Below are 17,802 nucleotides of genomic sequence, written 5' to 3'. Positions count from 1 at the left end.
TGGTCCTGGTTCACTGGAGTGGCCTCCCCCCTGGAATATTCCCTTCCACAAGTGGATTCGCTTCCCCCCTTCCTTCGCTTCTTCTGTTCTTCCTTTCATTCTTTTTCCACCCGGCAAGGCCACCCTGCCCCTGTCTACCGTGCTGGATTTCCATGATCGCTTCCCTGTGCCATGCTCTCACAACTGGATGCCCCCCGTGGATTGCTGCCCTGATGCCCTGATGCTGGTGTGCTGATGCAACCCCCCGAGTCCCCCAACATTGAAAGTTACCTGATTAGTGTACATGCCTTCAGCAAAGACGCGCTAACCCCTATCTTGGAGACTAGGGTGTCGTTTCGCTACCCGACCCGGCTGACCCTCTTTCTCTTAAAACAAAGGGAAATTTTGGCGGTCCATTCACAGCAGTCAAGTTTAGGGTCAGGGTGTTTGGCGTATGGCCTTGACTTTTGAAGCTACACCATATCGTACATCTCCTCCGAGATCCGAGACTTGGGACCAAGACAGCAGACTCGAGCCAGTGACAGAGAAACAGAGAGACAGAGAGACAGAGAGACAGAGAGACAGAGAGACAGAGAGACAGAGAGACAGAGAGACAGAGAGAGACAGAGAGAGAAAGAGACAGACAGCGGGCACGGCTTCAGAAAAGAGAACGGCCCACCCGAGGACCGTTCCCTTTCGCAATATCTCCGCTCTCGCCCATCTTCCCTCCTGCTCGATATCTACACGTCAACAAGAACCTACGCATGGTGTAGCCAAGAGGCCGCTCGCTTCCTTCCTTCTTTCCCTTTCACCGCCGCGTTGCTGGGATTGGTCCTTCTCGAACTGCCAGTCACCGCCCGCCCTAGAAGACTAGACTAGACTGAAGGCCGATCAGCTCTGCCATGAGATTTCGCTTCGATCCCATCTAGCACCACCAGCAGCCTGTTTCGCCCCGGCCCATCCCGTCACACGACCCGTCGATTTTCCATCATACCAAAAAGACACACAACAGTTTCTCCCGTCATCGACCCCGACTTCCTGTCCAAGTTCCGCAACGGCAACACAAGTCAACAATACCTACCTTACGTACACTCGCGCCGTCCCGAAACGCTTCTCCAACCATCAAACAAGACCGATAATACATAACACGCCCCCGATGGATCGCCCGCGCGGTCTGCCTGATAACCCGGGGCTGGGCCGGCGAATGCCACCTGTTGGCGCCGGTCATGCCCATGGGAACTTTCCTCCGCCCCATCGCGATGCTTCGAGTTCGTCCCTGTCGGCATCGACCCCGCTGTCTTCCAACCAAGTCATCGCCCTGGTGCGCGAGTCCATGCGAGTTGCTCACGAGAACGAAGCAAAGGCGACCGAGGGCATCAGCACCCTCAAGCCCGGTCTTACCGTTGACCTGAGTAGAAAGAGGATACAAAAGCTGCCAGACGAGGTGGTCGATATAATCAAGGATGAGTTGGAGAGGTACTAAGGCATCTCGGAATTACCTGCTGGTCGGTCCATTGGCTAATATGTTGCTCTGCGACCCAACAGGCTTGCGCTATCACATAACTACATCCAGACATTCCCTACCCGGTTCTCCGAGTGTACCTCGCTACGTTACCTCAACGTCAGGTCGAATAGGATAAAGGAGTTTCCGCTCGCTGTAAGGTTATATGTCGTCATCTCACCAATTGGGCTGTCGCTGACCGGATCATTTACAGCTTTGCGACCTCAAATCACTAGAGATCCTGGATCTAGGCCGAAATATGCTCCGTGTCCTTCCACCAGATATTGTGAAACTGTCGTCACTCAAGGTCTTCTCGATACAGAAAAATGAGGTCTCCGAATTACCACTATGTCTGGCCGATATGCCATCACTCTCCGTCATCAAACTCGAAGGCAATCCCCTGGTCTTTCCACCACCGGAAATTTTCCAGGTTCCGCCGCCAAGCGTACAGAACGAGGGTATCTTGAAGGAAAGCGAATTGACCGAAATCACGGTTACGGCGCATGTGAAAAAGTACCTCAAGGCAAAGGCAAACAGCATTCTGGAACGAGAACAAGCCGCATCACCAAACGACGAAATCGACGGTATCGAGACACCACGACCGACCATCAAGCGCGTTTTCAGCGGGCGGTTTCCCATCAAGATCAACGGCACAGACGTTCCAGATCTTAGGTCGCCCAACTTGTCCCGTCCTCCGCCTATCCCAAGCCGATCCCATTACCGGGGTCTCTCCCAGCAGAGTTCAGCCCAGCGACGACCTGGCGTCATGCCACTCACCATTGGCAACCCTAACGAGCGAATACGCAGTAACTCGGAAACAACGGGCGCACACCACTCGAGCCGCGAACGATCCGAGAGCAGGTCGCGCCGTATGGGCATTGTCTCCAGAAAGGGCTCGGAACTCGGCACTCTTGACGAGTTGGAGGCCAAGGACCGATTCAGCATTCACTACCGTGGCCTCAGTCACGGTTCGGCCATGCAGCCTGGTAACGGCAGTATGCCTGGTCAGAGCCCAGCACCCTCCAGTCCAGCCGATTCGATATCCTTGCAACGACCCATCTATGTCCGACGACTGTCGATCCTACCCGAAAGGAGGCGTGAATCAAAGTTTATTGATCCGGTACTGGAGGCTGCTAAGGGTATCCTGTACTCCATCTTTCAGATTCACCCCATGATCCAGATGTTGATGGGTCTTTCGAATGACGGTAACAGCAAACGTTCGAGCCTTGAGATCGTCTTTTACAATACCAATGCGCATGTGGAGCAGTTGGAATTGGAAATTCAAAAGCACGACCAAGCAGGAGATGGCGGCGGGCCGAGAGAGAACGAGAACGTGCAGAGAGCATGCATTACGCTGGTGCAAGCATACAGCCACGTGTGCTCCCTGCTGGTGAATAATGTTGATTTGTTTCTCGATAACGGTGACCCCAGGTACATCCGCACTCTGTTGACGCAGCTCTATAATAGCATTATGGAGCTGCGTGTTACTTGCTCCCAGCCATCGCCCGGAATGCCCTCGCGCAATATCCCGCCCGTCCCCCATCGGCCAGACCTCGAGACCATTCGACCGCACTCGCGAGACAATTCGGTTACTCCCACTATCGATCGTCCGCCTCAGACCGCGAGACTACGGAACCCTGGACCAATGCATCCCCACGCCAACCTACGTGTCGCGACGGATGTGCCACTGATGCCGTTTAACAACGGAATGCACCGACAAGTTATGAGTGCTGTTACGCCTCGGTCTGGAGAGCCTTTCCCAATAAGCGCGGGCGGTATGCGGCTGCCCATTGACGAGGAAGATCGGATATTCGAAAAGATTTACTTGGCTCTGATGAAGTCTGCCGAACTTGCCCTCAAGGTTTTGCCAAATCTTAGCGCGCAGTTCAGCGTCGCTTTGCGCAATGCCACCACGCAACGAGCGTCCGACCATGTGGTGCACTGTTGGAAGGCGCTGATTGTGAAGTGCAACGATTCAATCCGTCAGACGGAGATATTGAAGGAGAAGCTATCGAACATCAAGCTGAAAGAGCCGGGGATCCGTGGACAGCCGGGGTTCTGGAGGATGTGCAATGACTACATCGACGCGTGGTATGTCTTGGGTAAGAAAACTATGCAGTTTCAAACCGACATTCAGTTGCCAGTCGATGCCAAAGCCAGGATGCGGCCCATTCAAAAAGCTATGAAAGATGCTTGGGAGTTTATGGTACACTCACCGTGGTCCCATTTCCTGAAGCCGCAACCTAGTAGTGGCGGGCACGGAAGGGGAAGGATGAGGGGGAGAATAGGAGGTCCGGGAATGGAAGGAGTTGAGGATACATCGAGCCCTTACAGCACGCATGGCACCAACACGCCGGTACCTATGCCAATGACGCCACAGAGCGCGGCTCTTGGTCCAGCTGTTCAGGCGACGGTTCCATCGACACCTAAGAACGGCTCGTTTTCGGCAGCGTTCAATGGAGGATTATTTGAGAGGGCTGAGACGCTCATTCAAATGGGAGGCCCAGGCATGGGAAGCCGAAGCGGAACCATGCAATCGACGTCAACAGCAAGTCTGAACTCGATTGGCACAACCCTATCCGGGGAGAGTGCTATGACCCCGAACTCGGCACTTAGTCCGGGTCCGGGATCACTGGCGCCGCTTCCATTCCGAATGAATAGTGGGAAGGTGGGCTTCTAGGCGAGGGCCCGTGTATTCATCAGAAGAAAGCACACAACACATTGCACCAGGTTTTCTTATACGGTTGTCAAGGGAGGTCCCCCAAGCTGCAGGTTCAGCGGTTGGGTTGGATGCGATATCTCTCTCACACACATGCGTGGCTACAAAGTCTTTTCTTGTTATAGCAACAGGTGTGGTCAGAGTTTAGGTCTTTCAAAAGACAAGCCGTTCCTTTTTTCTTGGGTCTGATTTCCTATATGTACTATGTCTATCTACACACACACAGCATCTAGGCGTTCTTATTTTCTGAACAAAAGATTTGAAGAAGGGGAGCATTGGTGGGCAGACGGTTGGGACGGACGGGCAGAGACGGACGGGACTCGAAGCGAGCAAATACAGGTTGCACGCATGCATGGTATAGGGAGGCGCGGCGCGCGACGAGTAAAGGTGGACTGAACTGAACATAAGACTGGCATTTGCAAGGGAGAGAGGGGAAAAGTTTAGGTATAGCAGCACAAATCTTTAATGTGTACAATCAATTTCGAGTCTACAAGATTGAGGTCTTCACGACTTGTGCATGGAGGATTATAAACCAGGTTAAGGTGAGTTGACGGGTGCAGTCTGCCGGCCTGGTCGTCAAGTTAAAAAGGCGAATGTCAACAAACAAACTAACTAGACCTACAAACCTCTCCTTAGATATACACACTGTCCCAATTGCAAAGCCAGAGAAACCAACGAATGACGTGCATTAAATCTAGAACAACCAATTCAGAGACAGACAGGCCATCCCCCGCCAACGGAGGGTAGGTAAGCTTAACTCCCCGTTCGGAAGCTACCCCGCGTTACATTTGTGCTGTGCCGTGCCTTTTCTGGTGTCTTGCTCGCTCGGTTTCTCACCAGTCCAGTCGTATAAATGGACTGTCTCCACCTTTGTACATTTGATATCAAAGACATCCTACCGTACAACATTTGCATCTACATTTACATCTTTCTGGCAGCGTTACGTTTCACGCTGGATGGAGGCAGGCAGGTTGTCAAACTTGCGCCTACTTACATCTGATTCTGTTTCTACTTCTACTTACTTGTTCAACAATTGCGAAGGTCAGCGGCTGGTGTTATCAATGCTGACTTCCACTTTCTTCTGTCATTGAATTTTCACATACTCGATCTGGATATACTTGCTCGGTCAATCTATACCAGATCGCTACCTATTACTGACACTCAACTCACTCGCCAATACAATAAGTGACGAATGACGGAAAACAAGCTGTCCAAAATGTCTCGACCAGTATCCCGTCCCAACTTCCTCCAACCAGCCCGGTCTGCTCCGGCCCCGGCATCGGTAACCAACACCAATGTCACTGCCGCTATGGTATCCGTCCCCAGCGATGTTGACCCTGACATTGACGGTCCGGAGTATCATGATACAGAACACAGACCAGGTCCGGGGTCAGTAACAGGCACAGCAGCATCAACAACCAGTTCAACAGCCACCCATACAACCGGGCGCGCCTCCTCAGCTTTCTCCCTCCCATTTTTTGCAGGGTCAGCAGCGTCAAAGAGATCGACTGCTCCGACGGTATCATCAGTTTCAACGTTTTCGACATTGCCGGGGCAGGTGGTTCCTGTTCCGAACGTTCATGCGCAGGCTTATACAGGGCAGCAAGTGTCGGTGCCGGCGTCGACTTCGGGGGCGTCGACGAGGACGGAGAGGACGGCAACTACGGGTACGGGGTCGTCAACTTCTGGTGCTTCAACTACGACAACTACGGCAACTACTAATGCGAGAAGAGCTGCACCTGGTTTCCCACCCCCATCACAAACCGCGCCAACCTCCCGATCCGGAGCCGGAGTCACCCACGGACAACAAGCCCCCCAAACACCCCGCACCCCCAACACCATCACTTCTACCACCTCTCCCCTCACCTCTTGTACCAACACAGGAACCCTCCCCATAGCCCAAGCCCGCACCGCCGTCCTAGCCTCCATCTCCAACCTCCTCGACCGCGAACTCACCGGCCGCGCCTCGTTACTCCATCAAAACCACAACGCTATCCTCAAACAAGAGAGGGAGATGTCCAAAGCGGTAGAAGGGTTCAAAAAGGACAACGACAAGCTGGAAAGGCTAGCGAGGGAGGGGACGAAAAGGTTGAAAGAAGTGGGGGACGTGCAGAACTGGGCGGAGGTTTTGGAGAGGGGGTTTTTGAGGGTTGAAGAGACTATTAGGAGGGCAAATGGGGAGTATGGTGATTATAGTGGTGAGAGTGGGAGTTGGACGGGGAGCGGTAGCTGGAGTGGTAGTGGGAGTTGGGGTGGGAGTGAGAGGGGGGATGGGGATGAGGGCGATGATGGGGAGGGTAAGCGAGGAGAGGTCGAGGATGATAAAGTCAAGAGGGAGAGCGGGGGGCAGCAAGGTCGAGTGGAAGGGAATGAAAGTCATAGTGTTGAGGAAGGAGGAAAGGGGGCCACTGAGGTAGAGGGTGGCAACGATGATAAGAGAGAAGAAGTGGTAACAAGAGACGCTGAAGGGGACATGGTCATGACCACTGAAGATGATGTCCAAGAGAGACATACGAGACTTGACAAGGGAAAAGGAAAGGCGGTCGATGATACGATACCAGACCCTTCGAAGGTGCCTCTGCCTCAGTCACCGGTATTCGGTGGCGGCGCTCAGTTCCTTAGCTTAACGCCCACAGCGGTCTGAGTTCCCTTTCATTTGACGACTTGTTATGGGGGCAATATGTTAACGATGTCACGACGTAATGATCTCAGATACCGAAAAGGCAAGTAATATGTCATTCGAGTCCGGAAACTCGTTCATTTCATTACACATTTCTATCACCAATTTTATCTAACAACCTGTAACACATGAGACTGATGCCAGTGACATATCACTGCCACAATGCTCGATTGTCGTACACCGAATGTACAAGAATGCTTGCATTTGACCACCAGACTTAAGCTGGAAGGCTATGCGCGACACATCCTAGACTTACACCTAAGCCGGACCATCGAGGCCAGCTTAGATAAGACCGGGAAGCATGGTGTAGCGCTTGGCCTTGTAGCGATCGCCGAACTCCTTGCGAAGAGCTCTCTCCTTGCCGCGGGACCAGCTGCGCATGTAGAAAGTACCGGTAGCAATGAAGATAACGACAGCAAAGCTGCGGCTGATCAAGATGACACCAACCCAAGCGAGGACCTCGAACATATAGTTGGGGCTGGTGACCAGGTTGCTGCCAATGCAGTTGGGGATACCGCGCTCAGTGCCGCCAGGCTTGCGGAGGCTGGCCAAGTGCTGGTGAACGATCCAGTTGCAGACCTCGCAGACGGCGAAGAGGCCGATGCCAAAGTAGTCGAGAAGAACAAGGTCGTTGCGGTCGGAAGAGGAGCCGGGGCGGTAGATGTCGATGGAGCACATGAGGCCGGCGAGGAGCCAGTAGAAGGCCGAGTTGCGGAAGATGTTGAAGGCGGGCATGGTGTTGGCCGAGAACTTGTGGACGAACATGGTCTCGTACTCGCGCTTGAGGAAGTGGAGGTTGAAGAGGGCGAAGAGGAGCCACTGGACCTGCGACATGGGCGTCTCGGCCTCGTTCTTGTAGGCCCACGAGCCGAAGCTGTAGATGTAGGGGCGGAGCAGAGGGACGAGGACGTGGAAGAGGATGGGGCCGAAGTACTCGATCACGAAGACGGTGCGCCAGGCGATCTGGGGGCCTGTTTATTTGAAGAATTATGTTAGTTTACTAGACTTGAGACTTTCACATGTTTTTCTAAGAAATTATGACGTACCAAGGTCCTTGACGACAAGCTCGCCGGCCTTGACAACACCGGCCTCATCGCGGACAAGAGCCTTGCGGTTCTTGAGGATCTTCTTAGTCTCGGGGTCGAAGAGACCAATGCGGTTGAAGTCGCTGATGCCGGACTGGCGGGCAACGGCCTGCTTCGCGTCCTCGACGGTGGCATCGGCGGGGAGCTCAAGGGAAGCCGGCAGCTTCTTGATAGCCTGCCTGGGCGACTTGTTGGAGAGCTTGAGAGAGAGCTTGGCGGCCATGGCGATTGACTTGTTTGCGTATCAAATCGACCAAGATCAAAGATACGGAATGGAATCCGGGAAAGGACGGGAAAGAGAGGAGAAAAAAGAGTTGCTCGATCAGATGAAAGAAAATGGAAGTCAAGAGAAACGAAAGACCGGGGCCGGGGGGGGGGGGGGGGGGGGGGGGGGGGGGGGGGGGGGGGGGGGGGGGGGGGGGGGGGGTCACTAGCTTTGGGCGGTGTCCGCGGGAGTTACAGCGCTCCAGTGGCCGCTCGAGCCGCTCTCGTGGCGGCCCTACGAGACGGACGTGGCACCCCACACCCTCCCGAGAATTTTTGGCGGACGGGTCCACCGTCGAGCTCCAATACCTCGGATTGGTGGAGTCTGTTGAGGTGACGCTCTTATATGCATCTACACAGAAATTGGAGAACCTCTTGTAGATGCATACCCAGAGCTGATCGATTCACTGTCAACAAGATCGAGCGATCGATTGGCCTGACCGCCTGTGGAGACCCGCAGATAATTCTGCCACTGTCAACGTCCCGGTTCCCTGCCTTCAACTTTTTTTCTTCGTTAGCGATAACCACTTTATCGGCGTCCCGTCTTGTCGTCCATCTCTCGTAGGGTCGTTGGTTCTTGGGTTTCTGCAATCCATCAACCCCCCTTCATCCAACAACACCTTTTTGGCCGTATCCGTACGCCACTTTCTTTTTCAGCCCACAGTCACAAGGGCTCAGGAAGCCTAGGTGCTTGGAGCTGCATTCTATCTCCATCTCTTTCGCATCACTATTTATCGGCCAATACCACATCATCTGATTGGCGACATCTGCCACACCCGTCAAGATGGATGACCTCTTTGAGGTTTTCGAGGAGCAGCCTCGCGCTCAGAAGAAGCGCAAGGCCTCTCCCGATGTCGAAATGACTGATGGAGCTGCCACCGCTGCTGCCGCTGCGAATGCCGCCGCCGTCACCCACATGCAAGCGCAAGTCGTCCCCGTGCCGCAAGAAGACAACGACAATAACAACAACACGGTCGACCAGCCCGCGACTTCCAACGGCGATGCCCCTGCCACTGCCGACGATGTTCAGTCGCCCCAGAGCCCCCATGGCCAGGGCGACAGCAAGCGCAGAAAGAGGACCGACGAGGCCGAGCCCATCATGACCGATGCCTTCCAGACGGCAGAGTCCCGAGAGGTCACCGGCGCCCAGGGTTTCGCGCCCACCGAGGGCGAGTCCATCGTCATCTCCCACAACATTCAGCATCAAGTCGCCCTTCCCCCCGACCTTGACTACGAGTATATCCCCTTGTCCGAGCACAAGCCCCCCGCCGAACCCGCCCGAACATACTCCTTCAAGCTCGATCCCTTCCAGGCCCTCTCCGTCGCCTCTATTGAGCGCGAAGAGAGTGTCCTGGTTTCCGCCCATACCTCTGCTGGTAAGACGGTCGTTGCCGAATACGCCATTGCCCAGTGCCTCAAGAAGAACCAGAGGGTCATCTACACGAGTCCCATCAAGGCTCTTTCCAACCAAAAGTACAGAGACTTCCAGGCCGAGTTTGGTGACGTTGGCCTCATGACTGGTGATGTTACCATTAATCCCACAGCCAGTTGTCTCGTCATGACGACCGAAATTCTGCGGTCCATGTTGTATCGCGGTTCCGAAATCATGCGCGAAGTCGCCTGGGTCGTCTTCGATGAAATCCATTACATGCGCGACAAGATTAGAGGTGTTGTCTGGGAAGAGACCATCATCCTGCTTCCCGACAAGGTCAGATACGTCTTCCTCTCCGCCACCATTCCCAACGCCTTCCAGTTCGCCGAATGGATCGCCAAGATCCATCGTCAAGCCTGCCACGTCGTCTACACCGATTTCCGTCCTACGCCCTTGCAAAACTACTTCTTCCCCGCCGGTGGCAAGGGTATCCTCCTCATTGTCGACGAGAAGGGTAATTTCAAGGAGAATAACTTCAACCAAGCAATGGCCATGATCGAAGAGAAGAAGGGTACCGATTCCAACGACTGGAGTGCCAAGCAAAAGGGCAAGGGCAAGAACAAGAAGACGAACAAGGGCGGAGAGGCTGCCAACGAGAAGGCGGATATCGCAAAGATCATCAAGATGATTCTCAAAAAGAATTTCCAGCCTGTCATCGTCTTCAACTTCAGCAAGAGAGAGTGCGAGCAGATGGCCTTGGCCAGTTCCACCATGAAGTTCAACGCCCCGGATGAGGAGAACATGGTCAACAAGGTGTTCGAGAATGCTCTTGCTCAGCTGTCCGAGGACGACAAGAACCTTCCCCAGATCGCCAACATCCTTCCCCTTTTGCGCAAGGGTATCGGTGTGCATCACTCCGGCTTGTTGCCCATCCTCAAGGAGACCATTGAGATTCTGTTCCAGGAGGGTCTTATCAAGGTCCTTTTCGCCACCGAAACCTTCTCCATCGGTCTAAACATGCCTGCCAGAACCGTCGTCTTCACCCAGGTCACCAAGTGGGACGGTCAGCAACGCCGCCCTCTTACTTCCTCTGAGTACATTCAGATGGCTGGCAGAGCTGGTCGTCGTGGTCTCGATGACCGTGGTATCGTCATCATGATGGTCGATGACAAGCTCGAGCCCGAGACGGCCAGAGCTATCGTTGTCGGCAACCAGGATAAGCTCAACTCCGCCTTCCATCTCGGTTATAACATGGTCCTCAACCTGCTCCGTATTGAGGCTATTTCGCCCGAGTACATGCTGGAGAGGTGTTTCTTCCAGTTCCAGAACGCCGCCAGCGTACCGCAGCTCGAGCGTGAGCTCATCAGCCTGCAACAGGAGAGAGACTCCATCATCATTCCTGACGAGAGCATTGTCAAGGATTATTACAATGTCCGTCAACAACTGGAAGACTACAACAAGGATATGGTCCATGTCATTCAGCATCCCCAAAACTGCGTTGGCTTCTTCCAGGAGGGCCGTCTCATCCACATTAAGAGCCCAAGTGGAGTGGACTTTGGCTGGGGTGTTCTGATTAAGCATACCCCCCGCCAGCAACCGAAGAACGGTCAGCCTCCTTATCCGGACCAAGAGTCATACCTCTTGGACGTTTTGTTGAAGGTGTCTGGCGACTTTAACCCCAAGGCACGTGGAGAGAAGCCGATGCCTGAGGGTATCATGCCTGCAGGAAAGGATAGCAAGAATGCCAGGTGGGAGGTTGTCCCCTGCCTTCTGAACTGTCTCAAAGCTCTCGGCCAGCTGCGTGTTTTCTTGCCCAAGAGGCTTGAAAGCGCCGACGAGAAGGACGGAGTGGGTAAGGCCACTGACGAGATCAGCCGTCGCTTCCCTGACGGCATCCCTATGCTGGATCCTATGGAGAACATGGGTATCAATGACGACAGCTTTAAGAAGCTGCTCCGCAAGATTGAGGTCCTCGAGTCGCGTTTGGTGGCCAACCCTCTCCACAACTCTCCTCTCCTTATTGAACTGTGGAACCAGTACAGCCTCAAGACGCAACTTGCCGAGCAGATCAAGGACAAGAAGAAGGCCATTGCCCAGGCCCACAGCGTTGCGCAGCTTGACGAGCTCAAGTCTCGCAAGCGTGTCCTTCGCCGTCTGGGCTTCATCAACGACGCTGAGGTCGTCGAGATGAAGGCCCGTGTTGCGTGCGAGATCTCCTCGACCGAGGGTCACGAGCTTCTCCTTGCCGAGCTGCTCTTCAACCGCTTCTTCAACGAGTTGAGCCCCGAGATTTGCGCTTGCATTCTCAGTTGCTTCATCTTCGACGAGAAGATCGAGACACAGGCGCTCAAGGAGGAGCTGGCCAAGCCCTATCGTGAGATCCAGGCCCAGGCCAGGATCATCGCTAAGGTCAGCGCCGAAAGCAAGCTGGATGTCAACGAGGACGAGTACGTTCAGAGTCTCAAGTGGCAGCTCATGGAGACTGTCTTGGCTTGGGCTCAGGGAAGGCCGTTCTCCGAGATTTGGTATGTTCTCTCGGTATTTTACATCATTTTTTCCTACGATTTATGTTTGCTAACTAATTCTTCACAGCAAAATGACTAACGTCTACGAAGGCTCGCTCATCCGTCTCTTCCGCCGTCTCGAAGAGCTTCTTCGCCAAATGGCCGAGGCTGCTCGCGTTATGGGCAGCGAGGAGCTCAAGGACAAGTTCGAGCTCAGCTTGTCCAAGATCAGGCGTGACATTGTTTCTTTCAACAGTTTGTATCTGTAAAGAGGGAAAGAAGAGATGCGCTTGATGAGATGAGTTTGAGATATAGGTTATGCTTGGCGTGTTGATACCCCCTTACGTATTACGCATTAGAATAGCTTCCTTTTTCACGAGAGGGAGAATAAGTAGCGTTTGTGTGTGTGTGGCTCAACAGGGAGGAGGGCGGCCTGGATTCTTTTCACCAATCTTCTTTCCTCAAAGATAGGTGGGCGAGAAAGAGTCATGGATCTAATCTCGTCATTTTCTTTGGCCTGCAGCGAGGTGGTTATTATTTCGCTTTTGCCCACATTGTTTGCGGAGTTTGCGGGTTGCTACTTGCTTGGTTCTGGTTTGGTTCTTGCAAGAAATGGTTTCGGGGTCATGGGATTCAAAAGCAAATGCCAAAAAGGGGTTGTTAGAGTATTCAAATCGAACATCTTTCTATCTACTTTTATCTGCGTCCCTCTTTCTCCAAACATCTCCAAACATTGATGATTAATTACTGCTGTCCGTTGTTCCACTCGGGCAGGACATGGCGATCGAGCTGTATATCTAGCTGTATCGGCCTCACCGGCCCAACCGAACTCCTGGTTCCCGTGAGGAACACCTAATGTCTTACCTTGACATCATCTGAAACCGTTCACTTACCAGATACTATCGTTCTTCGAGTCACGATAAATAGGCATTTGATGCCCCATCCTTCGAGCGATCGGAAATCTCAATCTGTAATCCCGTTGACGGGACTCTGTTCCATCTCTATTCACGGTTCCCTACCCACATACCCACCCACCGCCTACGTCAACTGGTAATGAAGTTTGGTTTTCACATTTCTGTACCTCCGACAATGGTACCCCAGGTCTTCCTTGGTAGATGTAGTAGATGCATGCATGCATTTTCCTTTTTTTCCCAACCGTCGCTCCCCAAGAAAACGAAGAAGCTGCAAACCATAGTGTAACAAGGAAGAATGCAGAAAAGGGAAACGAAAAAAGAGTAAACTGAAGAAGGAAGAAGAGACGTAGAGATCGATGATTGAGAAAAAATAAAAATGGAATGAAAGATCTCAGGAACAGGAAAGGGGCATTTGAAACGGAAGAAGGAAAGCACAAAAATAAAAAAAGAACGAAAAACACATACAACACCAGGGATTCGCTGGTCGTCACCGACCCAACTACTAGTCTGGCCCTCACTGGCTTATCTATGGGAGAGCGGACGGGATCCCGAGTTTTCCAGTGGGTATGGTCGTATGTGTTAATTGGTGGTTGTTCTTATCATTATAAACAAGACAGTAGGAGTGGGGATGTAGGATGCGAAAGAATTGGAGGTTGTCATGGTGGTTGGTCACTAGAACTAGACTTTTTGAGATAAATGGATGTCATATACTCATATTTATACCTATGCATAATTAACATGTTACGTCTGCCTTTAATGTAACAATCAAACGATGCAGTGCGTTGGGAAACAGAGTAATATGTACTTTTAACGCTATCTTTCCATACACAGACAACATGGATTTCGTTGCCAGCGTCCAGTCTAACCAAGAGGGCGTTTACTCTTTCTTCCCTGGATGGGATGCAACAAGATAGATCCGCACCATCTCTCTAGCCCCACGTCTCCCTAAAAAAGATATTTCGCGTGTTCGAGCCAAGTCTGAGTCCAAAATACCTACTCGGAATCAGACCCGTAGTTGACAAGTCCACCAGTGGGTTTTTGTGGTTTCTCCTCCACGTGCTCCTGCTTGATGTAAGTTGTAGCAGACGGGATGTCAACGTCCATGTTTACGCTCGGCTCAGCCTCCTCCTGTTTCACCTGAACCCTCTGCTGCTGCTGCTGCTGCTGTTGCTGTTGACCTCCATATCCTCCTCGGCCTCTACCGCCCCGTTGCTGGAAGTTGCCGCCACCACGACCTCCTCTTCCACCACGCTGTCCGCCGCGGTCACGGCCACGACCACGACTGCCACGCCCTCCTCGGCCTCCACGGTATCCCGAATCAGCATCCGCAATGACTTCGTCACCGTCACTATTGACCTCGCCGTCCTCCGCTGTTCCGAGAATGACATCGAAGTCGCCAGAAGCAGCTTGCCTAACAGCTGCTTCTAGCGCTGCCGTGTCGACCTTCCCGTCCACTTCACCCTCTTCAGCCTGCTCAGCCTCCTCCTGCTTGAACCTAACATTCTTCCCTTCTCTCCCACCGCGGCCGCCTCTTCCGCCCCTTCCCCCACGCTCCCACTTCCCTCCACCTCTACCACCACCGCGTTGATCGCGCTGATCCCTTCGGAACGCAGCCTGCTGCGATCCAAACTGCTTCTTCCTCCCATTAGGATTAACCGATGAAGTCTCTTCCACTTCCCCATCCTCATCCGACGACTCCGAGTCCGAATCAGCCTCGGAGTCAGAAGAGTTGTTGCTGCTGCTAGCTGCCTCCTCGCCGCCCGCGGCCTCATCGGTTTCCCTCTTGATGGCCTTAGCAACCCTCTCCTTCCGCCTCTTGGTATCCGCATATCCATACCCCTCCGGCAATTCCCCACCAGGCGACAGGACGTAGATAGTTGGAAACTCAACTACCGTCCTACCGCGGAGGGCATGAGAGAGCTTCTTGGTCGCGCTGAGCGGGATCATTAATTTGCCATTTGGTTTCGCTTGCCCGGATTGAGTAGTTGAGGGTGCCCAGGTTTTGTGTAGAAAGAACCGCCACCCCGCTAGCAAGCGGGATTGGTCAACAGTTTCTTCGTCGTCGGTTTTCGTGATCGAGGCAGAGCCGTCGCAGGCGGTCTGCGACCAGGCGCCGGTGATGGAGTATTGGATGGTGTAGGGCGAATCGGTGGACCAGGCGGAGGTTGAGACGTTCTGGGGCAAAGAGGAGAGGTAAGGGGATGCGATGATTTCGGTGATTTTCTTGGACTTCGTTTGGGCGAAGCCAGATTCGAGTCTGCGGCGCTTGGTGGGACGGCCGTCGGCGTCAACGTCTTCGGCTTCGAGATCGGGTATGGTTGTTTCGGCTTCTTGAGCTTGTCGAGAGAGACGTCTGCGGTACCAGGCGAGGGTTTCGGCTAGTGCGCGGTTAAGAGGCTTATTCTCGAGTGCTTTGTGTAGGATTCGGTGCGGTTGTTGTTGTTCGCCGGTTGTGGGAATACCGGGAACGTTGAAGAGGAGCCATTCAACCTGCCAATTTACGCATTGGTGGTTTCGGTTCCATGAGGTCTCGTTTTCGCGCTGTCGGGTCATGCCCTTGGGCATGGAGACCGCTTCGATGTTAAGTTTCCTTAGCCTCTGGCGTACTTGTCGGCTGAAACCAGATATCCATGCGCCTTCCTCCTGCATCCTCTGTTGTTTCCATTGTGGTGGTGGCAGCGTTCCGACGGGGACGTGGCGCAACTCGTCGCCGTGCCATTCCTTGACGAAAGCCTTATCTTCATTTTGAGGGTGTAATTCCTTGTCGCTGAGGATTTTGCGGACTTCGACGATCTCTTGCTCGTTGCGCTTGCAGGCGCGCTCAATGGAGGAGATGAAGTTGTAGTCGTGATCGATTCCGGCGGTGGTCCGTAGACGAGTGGCGGGGATGAAGGCGGTAGGGTCGCGGACGCCAGAGCAGTCGGCTCTAATCTTGTGCTTCTGGGTGCATGCCAGCGAGCATGTTCGTGCTAGACAGCGTGGGCATTTGTATTTGGGAGGTTCGGCGTGGCAGATTCCGCATAGGGTGCTGAGCACCGAGTCGGCCATGGTGACCAGATATGATGGTGTCGAGAGGAGAATGGGTTTGTTGCGCTAGATAAATGGAACACAAATGCCGAATATCAATGACCGCTGATCGAGAGTAAAAGTTGGGGAGACTGTAGGTATTGGTTGATAAGAGTTGGATTTTTGAGTGATGATGTAGCGATAGATAGGAAGCTTTAACTTTGAAGGTCGAACCCAAGCATTGGCGTATCGCAAAGCTCGATAACAGTCGCCGAAGCTTATCGTGGCGGATTTTTTGGGCGAACAGTCTGCTTATCGATAAACAACCATCAGGATAAGATAAGATTGCTTCAACTTCGGTGGTTCAAAAGCTGGCCGGAAGATTCCGCCTTTAGCTCCCGTCCCGGATGCGGGAACCACTGGGGAACAGAGCGTTGTTTCCACTGGCATCACCCGTTCATCATAGTGACTGAAATCATGGGCCACCCATTGTTTTCCTCGCCATTTTGAACGGATCTTGTGAAATCACGGAATTCCTGTCTCTGTGATGACCACACATTTCCATTGTACCATCGAGTGAGGATTGTCTTGTCTCCAAACCCGAAACTGCCATCTCACTACCTAGTGTACACTGTGAGGAGAGCTCACCTCATTCATGAGACGTCCACTACAACTCTCACACATACCATTCAACTGGCTTGCATCTAAACCTCCATGAAGTTGTTTGACGGGCGTAAAAGCCGGATGGCTTCCAAGCCTCTTATCAGCTTGGTTTCAAACATCTGTATACGAACACAAACTCTCCCCTCTGATCGAATCGGCTTTCACACATGTCCAGATTACCTACTACACCAATTCCCCCCGCATGAAGGAAATGTGATGGACGGATGAGAAAGGATGATCGGGTCGGCCTGGATGTCATCCACATCAATCACACTCCTGGCCTTCTGGGCGGGACAAGCGAATGCAACCCGCTTGTCTAGATTGGGACTAGCCAGGGGCATTCAATTTCAAACCCTGGCCAAAACTGGGAGAGGTTGTTCGGGTGTTTTCTGCCAGTGTGGGCCGCGCAATCTGCATTTTGAATTTCATTTTTTTTCTCGAGGGGAACGGCATTCGGCCGAACATGCCGACCGATACAATGTGCGTTTTTGCGATGGCTGAAGTTGTGTTCTTGTTGGTGGTTCCCATCGACGGTTTCCGTCCGAAGGCGTCGTCTCCTCCCTCCTCGGCCGTTTGTAATAGCGTCGACTACAACGACATGCCGTACGCCATTGCGGGTTGAAGGTGGGGTTCGGATGAAGGCCTCTCCCGCTCTCCGTTGCTCCCGAGTGAGTATCTTCGGTATGGATGGATGGATGTGTGGACAGGTTAACCAACTGACTGTCGTTGGGAGTATTTCGGGATACCAGGCGGGCGATATTGGAGGCTCTTGTTGATAAGTGCACGGTTATTGACCTGCAAGTGTGGTTCAATATCAGACCCCTCACCTATAACAGCCGCCAGTATCACCACACTTTGGTGGTACGCTGTTGAGAAGTGTAACCCAACTTTCTTGTCGGCTCTCTTTGGACCGAAAAGAATAAGGGCTGACTATCTGTCGTGATGTCACGATTACAACTGTGATGACAAGCGGCAGCTAGCAGAACAAGAAGCAAAGCAAGAGGATACGGGATTCATCTCCGATACTCTACCTTATCCTATCAAACGCTAGAATCTCTTGTCGGCCATGCGAACAAACAGATGGGCCCAACACACATGTGTGTGAATTGTTCGGG

General features: G+C 53.0%; 5 protein-coding genes across 5 annotated transcripts; 3 read left to right on the top strand and 2 right to left on the bottom strand.

The window, feature by feature from the left end:
- Positions 1–554: 554 nt before the first annotated feature.
- On the top strand, positions 555–4,696 carry SMAC4_04073 (uncharacterized protein). The gene is made up of 3 exons (XM_003346592.3): positions 555–1,455; positions 1,525–1,636; positions 1,695–4,696. Exons 1-3 carry the CDS (start codon positions 1,136–1,138, stop codon positions 4,158–4,160), a joined length of 2,898 nt encoding a protein of 965 aa, XP_003346640.2. The 5' UTR covers positions 555–1,135; the 3' UTR covers positions 4,161–4,696.
- Positions 4,697–5,415: 719 nt separating this feature from the next.
- Positions 5,416–6,843, top strand: SMAC4_04072 (uncharacterized protein; the record flags this gene model as incomplete). The annotated part of the gene is made up of 1 exon (XM_003346591.1): positions 5,416–6,843. One exon carries the CDS (start codon positions 5,416–5,418, stop codon positions 6,841–6,843), a length of 1,428 nt encoding a protein of 475 aa, XP_003346639.1.
- Positions 6,844–6,872: 29 nt separating this feature from the next.
- SMAC4_04071 (uncharacterized protein) lies at positions 6,873–8,282 on the bottom strand. The gene is made up of 2 exons (XM_003346590.2): positions 7,926–8,282; positions 6,873–7,850 (listed from the first exon to the last, which is right to left on the bottom strand). The coding sequence occupies exons 1-2, from the start codon at positions 8,185–8,187 to the stop codon at positions 7,162–7,164; spliced, it is 951 nt and encodes a 316-aa protein (XP_003346638.1). The 5' UTR covers positions 8,188–8,282; the 3' UTR covers positions 6,873–7,161.
- A 727-nt stretch (positions 8,283–9,009) lies between these two features.
- On the top strand, positions 9,010–12,865 carry SMAC4_04070 (uncharacterized protein). The gene is made up of 2 exons (XM_066090043.1): positions 9,010–12,125; positions 12,193–12,865. Exons 1-2 carry the CDS (start codon positions 9,013–9,015, stop codon positions 12,371–12,373), a joined length of 3,294 nt encoding a protein of 1,097 aa, XP_065947119.1. The 5' UTR covers positions 9,010–9,012; the 3' UTR covers positions 12,374–12,865.
- Positions 12,866–13,739: 874 nt separating this feature from the next.
- SMAC4_04069 (uncharacterized protein) lies at positions 13,740–16,261 on the bottom strand. The gene has a single exon (XM_024655563.2). The coding sequence runs from the start codon at positions 16,064–16,066 to the stop codon at positions 14,012–14,014; it is 2,055 nt and encodes a 684-aa protein (XP_024511439.2). The 5' UTR covers positions 16,067–16,261; the 3' UTR covers positions 13,740–14,011.
- Between the last annotated feature and the right edge of the window lie 1,541 nt (positions 16,262–17,802).

This window comes from Sordaria macrospora, chromosome 5 (genome assembly GCF_033870435.1).
Source record: "Sordaria macrospora chromosome 5, complete sequence".
Taxonomy (NCBI): Eukaryota; Fungi; Ascomycota; class Sordariomycetes; order Sordariales; family Sordariaceae; genus Sordaria; species Sordaria macrospora.
The sequence above is the reverse complement of the archived record's forward strand: the minus strand, read 5'-3'. Positions and strand labels throughout refer to the sequence as shown.

Excerpts from the sequence above, each read along its gene's own strand:
- SMAC4_04073 (XM_003346592.3), top strand. The coding sequence starts at position 1,136 with ATGGATCGCCCGCGCGGTCTGCCTGATAACCCGGGGCTGGGCCGGCGA. Across the intron at positions 1,456-1,524 it reads ATCAAGGATGAGTTGGAGAG|GCTTGCGCTATCACATAACT; the intron begins GTACTAAGGCAT and ends GCGACCCAACAG. Across the intron at positions 1,637-1,694 it reads TAAAGGAGTTTCCGCTCGCT|CTTTGCGACCTCAAATCACT; the intron begins GTAAGGTTATAT and ends GATCATTTACAG.
- SMAC4_04071 (XM_003346590.2), bottom strand. The coding sequence starts at position 8,187 with ATGGCCGCCAAGCTCTCTCTCAAGCTCTCCAACAAGTCGCCCAGGCAG. Across the intron at positions 7,851-7,925 it reads GCTTGTCGTCAAGGACCTTG|GCCCCCAGATCGCCTGGCGC; the intron begins GTACGTCATAAT and ends TCAAATAAACAG.
- SMAC4_04070 (XM_066090043.1), top strand. The coding sequence starts at position 9,013 with ATGGATGACCTCTTTGAGGTTTTCGAGGAGCAGCCTCGCGCTCAGAAG. Across the intron at positions 12,126-12,192 it reads AGGCCGTTCTCCGAGATTTG|CAAAATGACTAACGTCTACG; the intron begins GTATGTTCTCTC and ends AATTCTTCACAG.
- SMAC4_04069 (XM_024655563.2), bottom strand. The coding sequence starts at position 16,066 with ATGGCCGACTCGGTGCTCAGCACCCTATGCGGAATCTGCCACGCCGAA.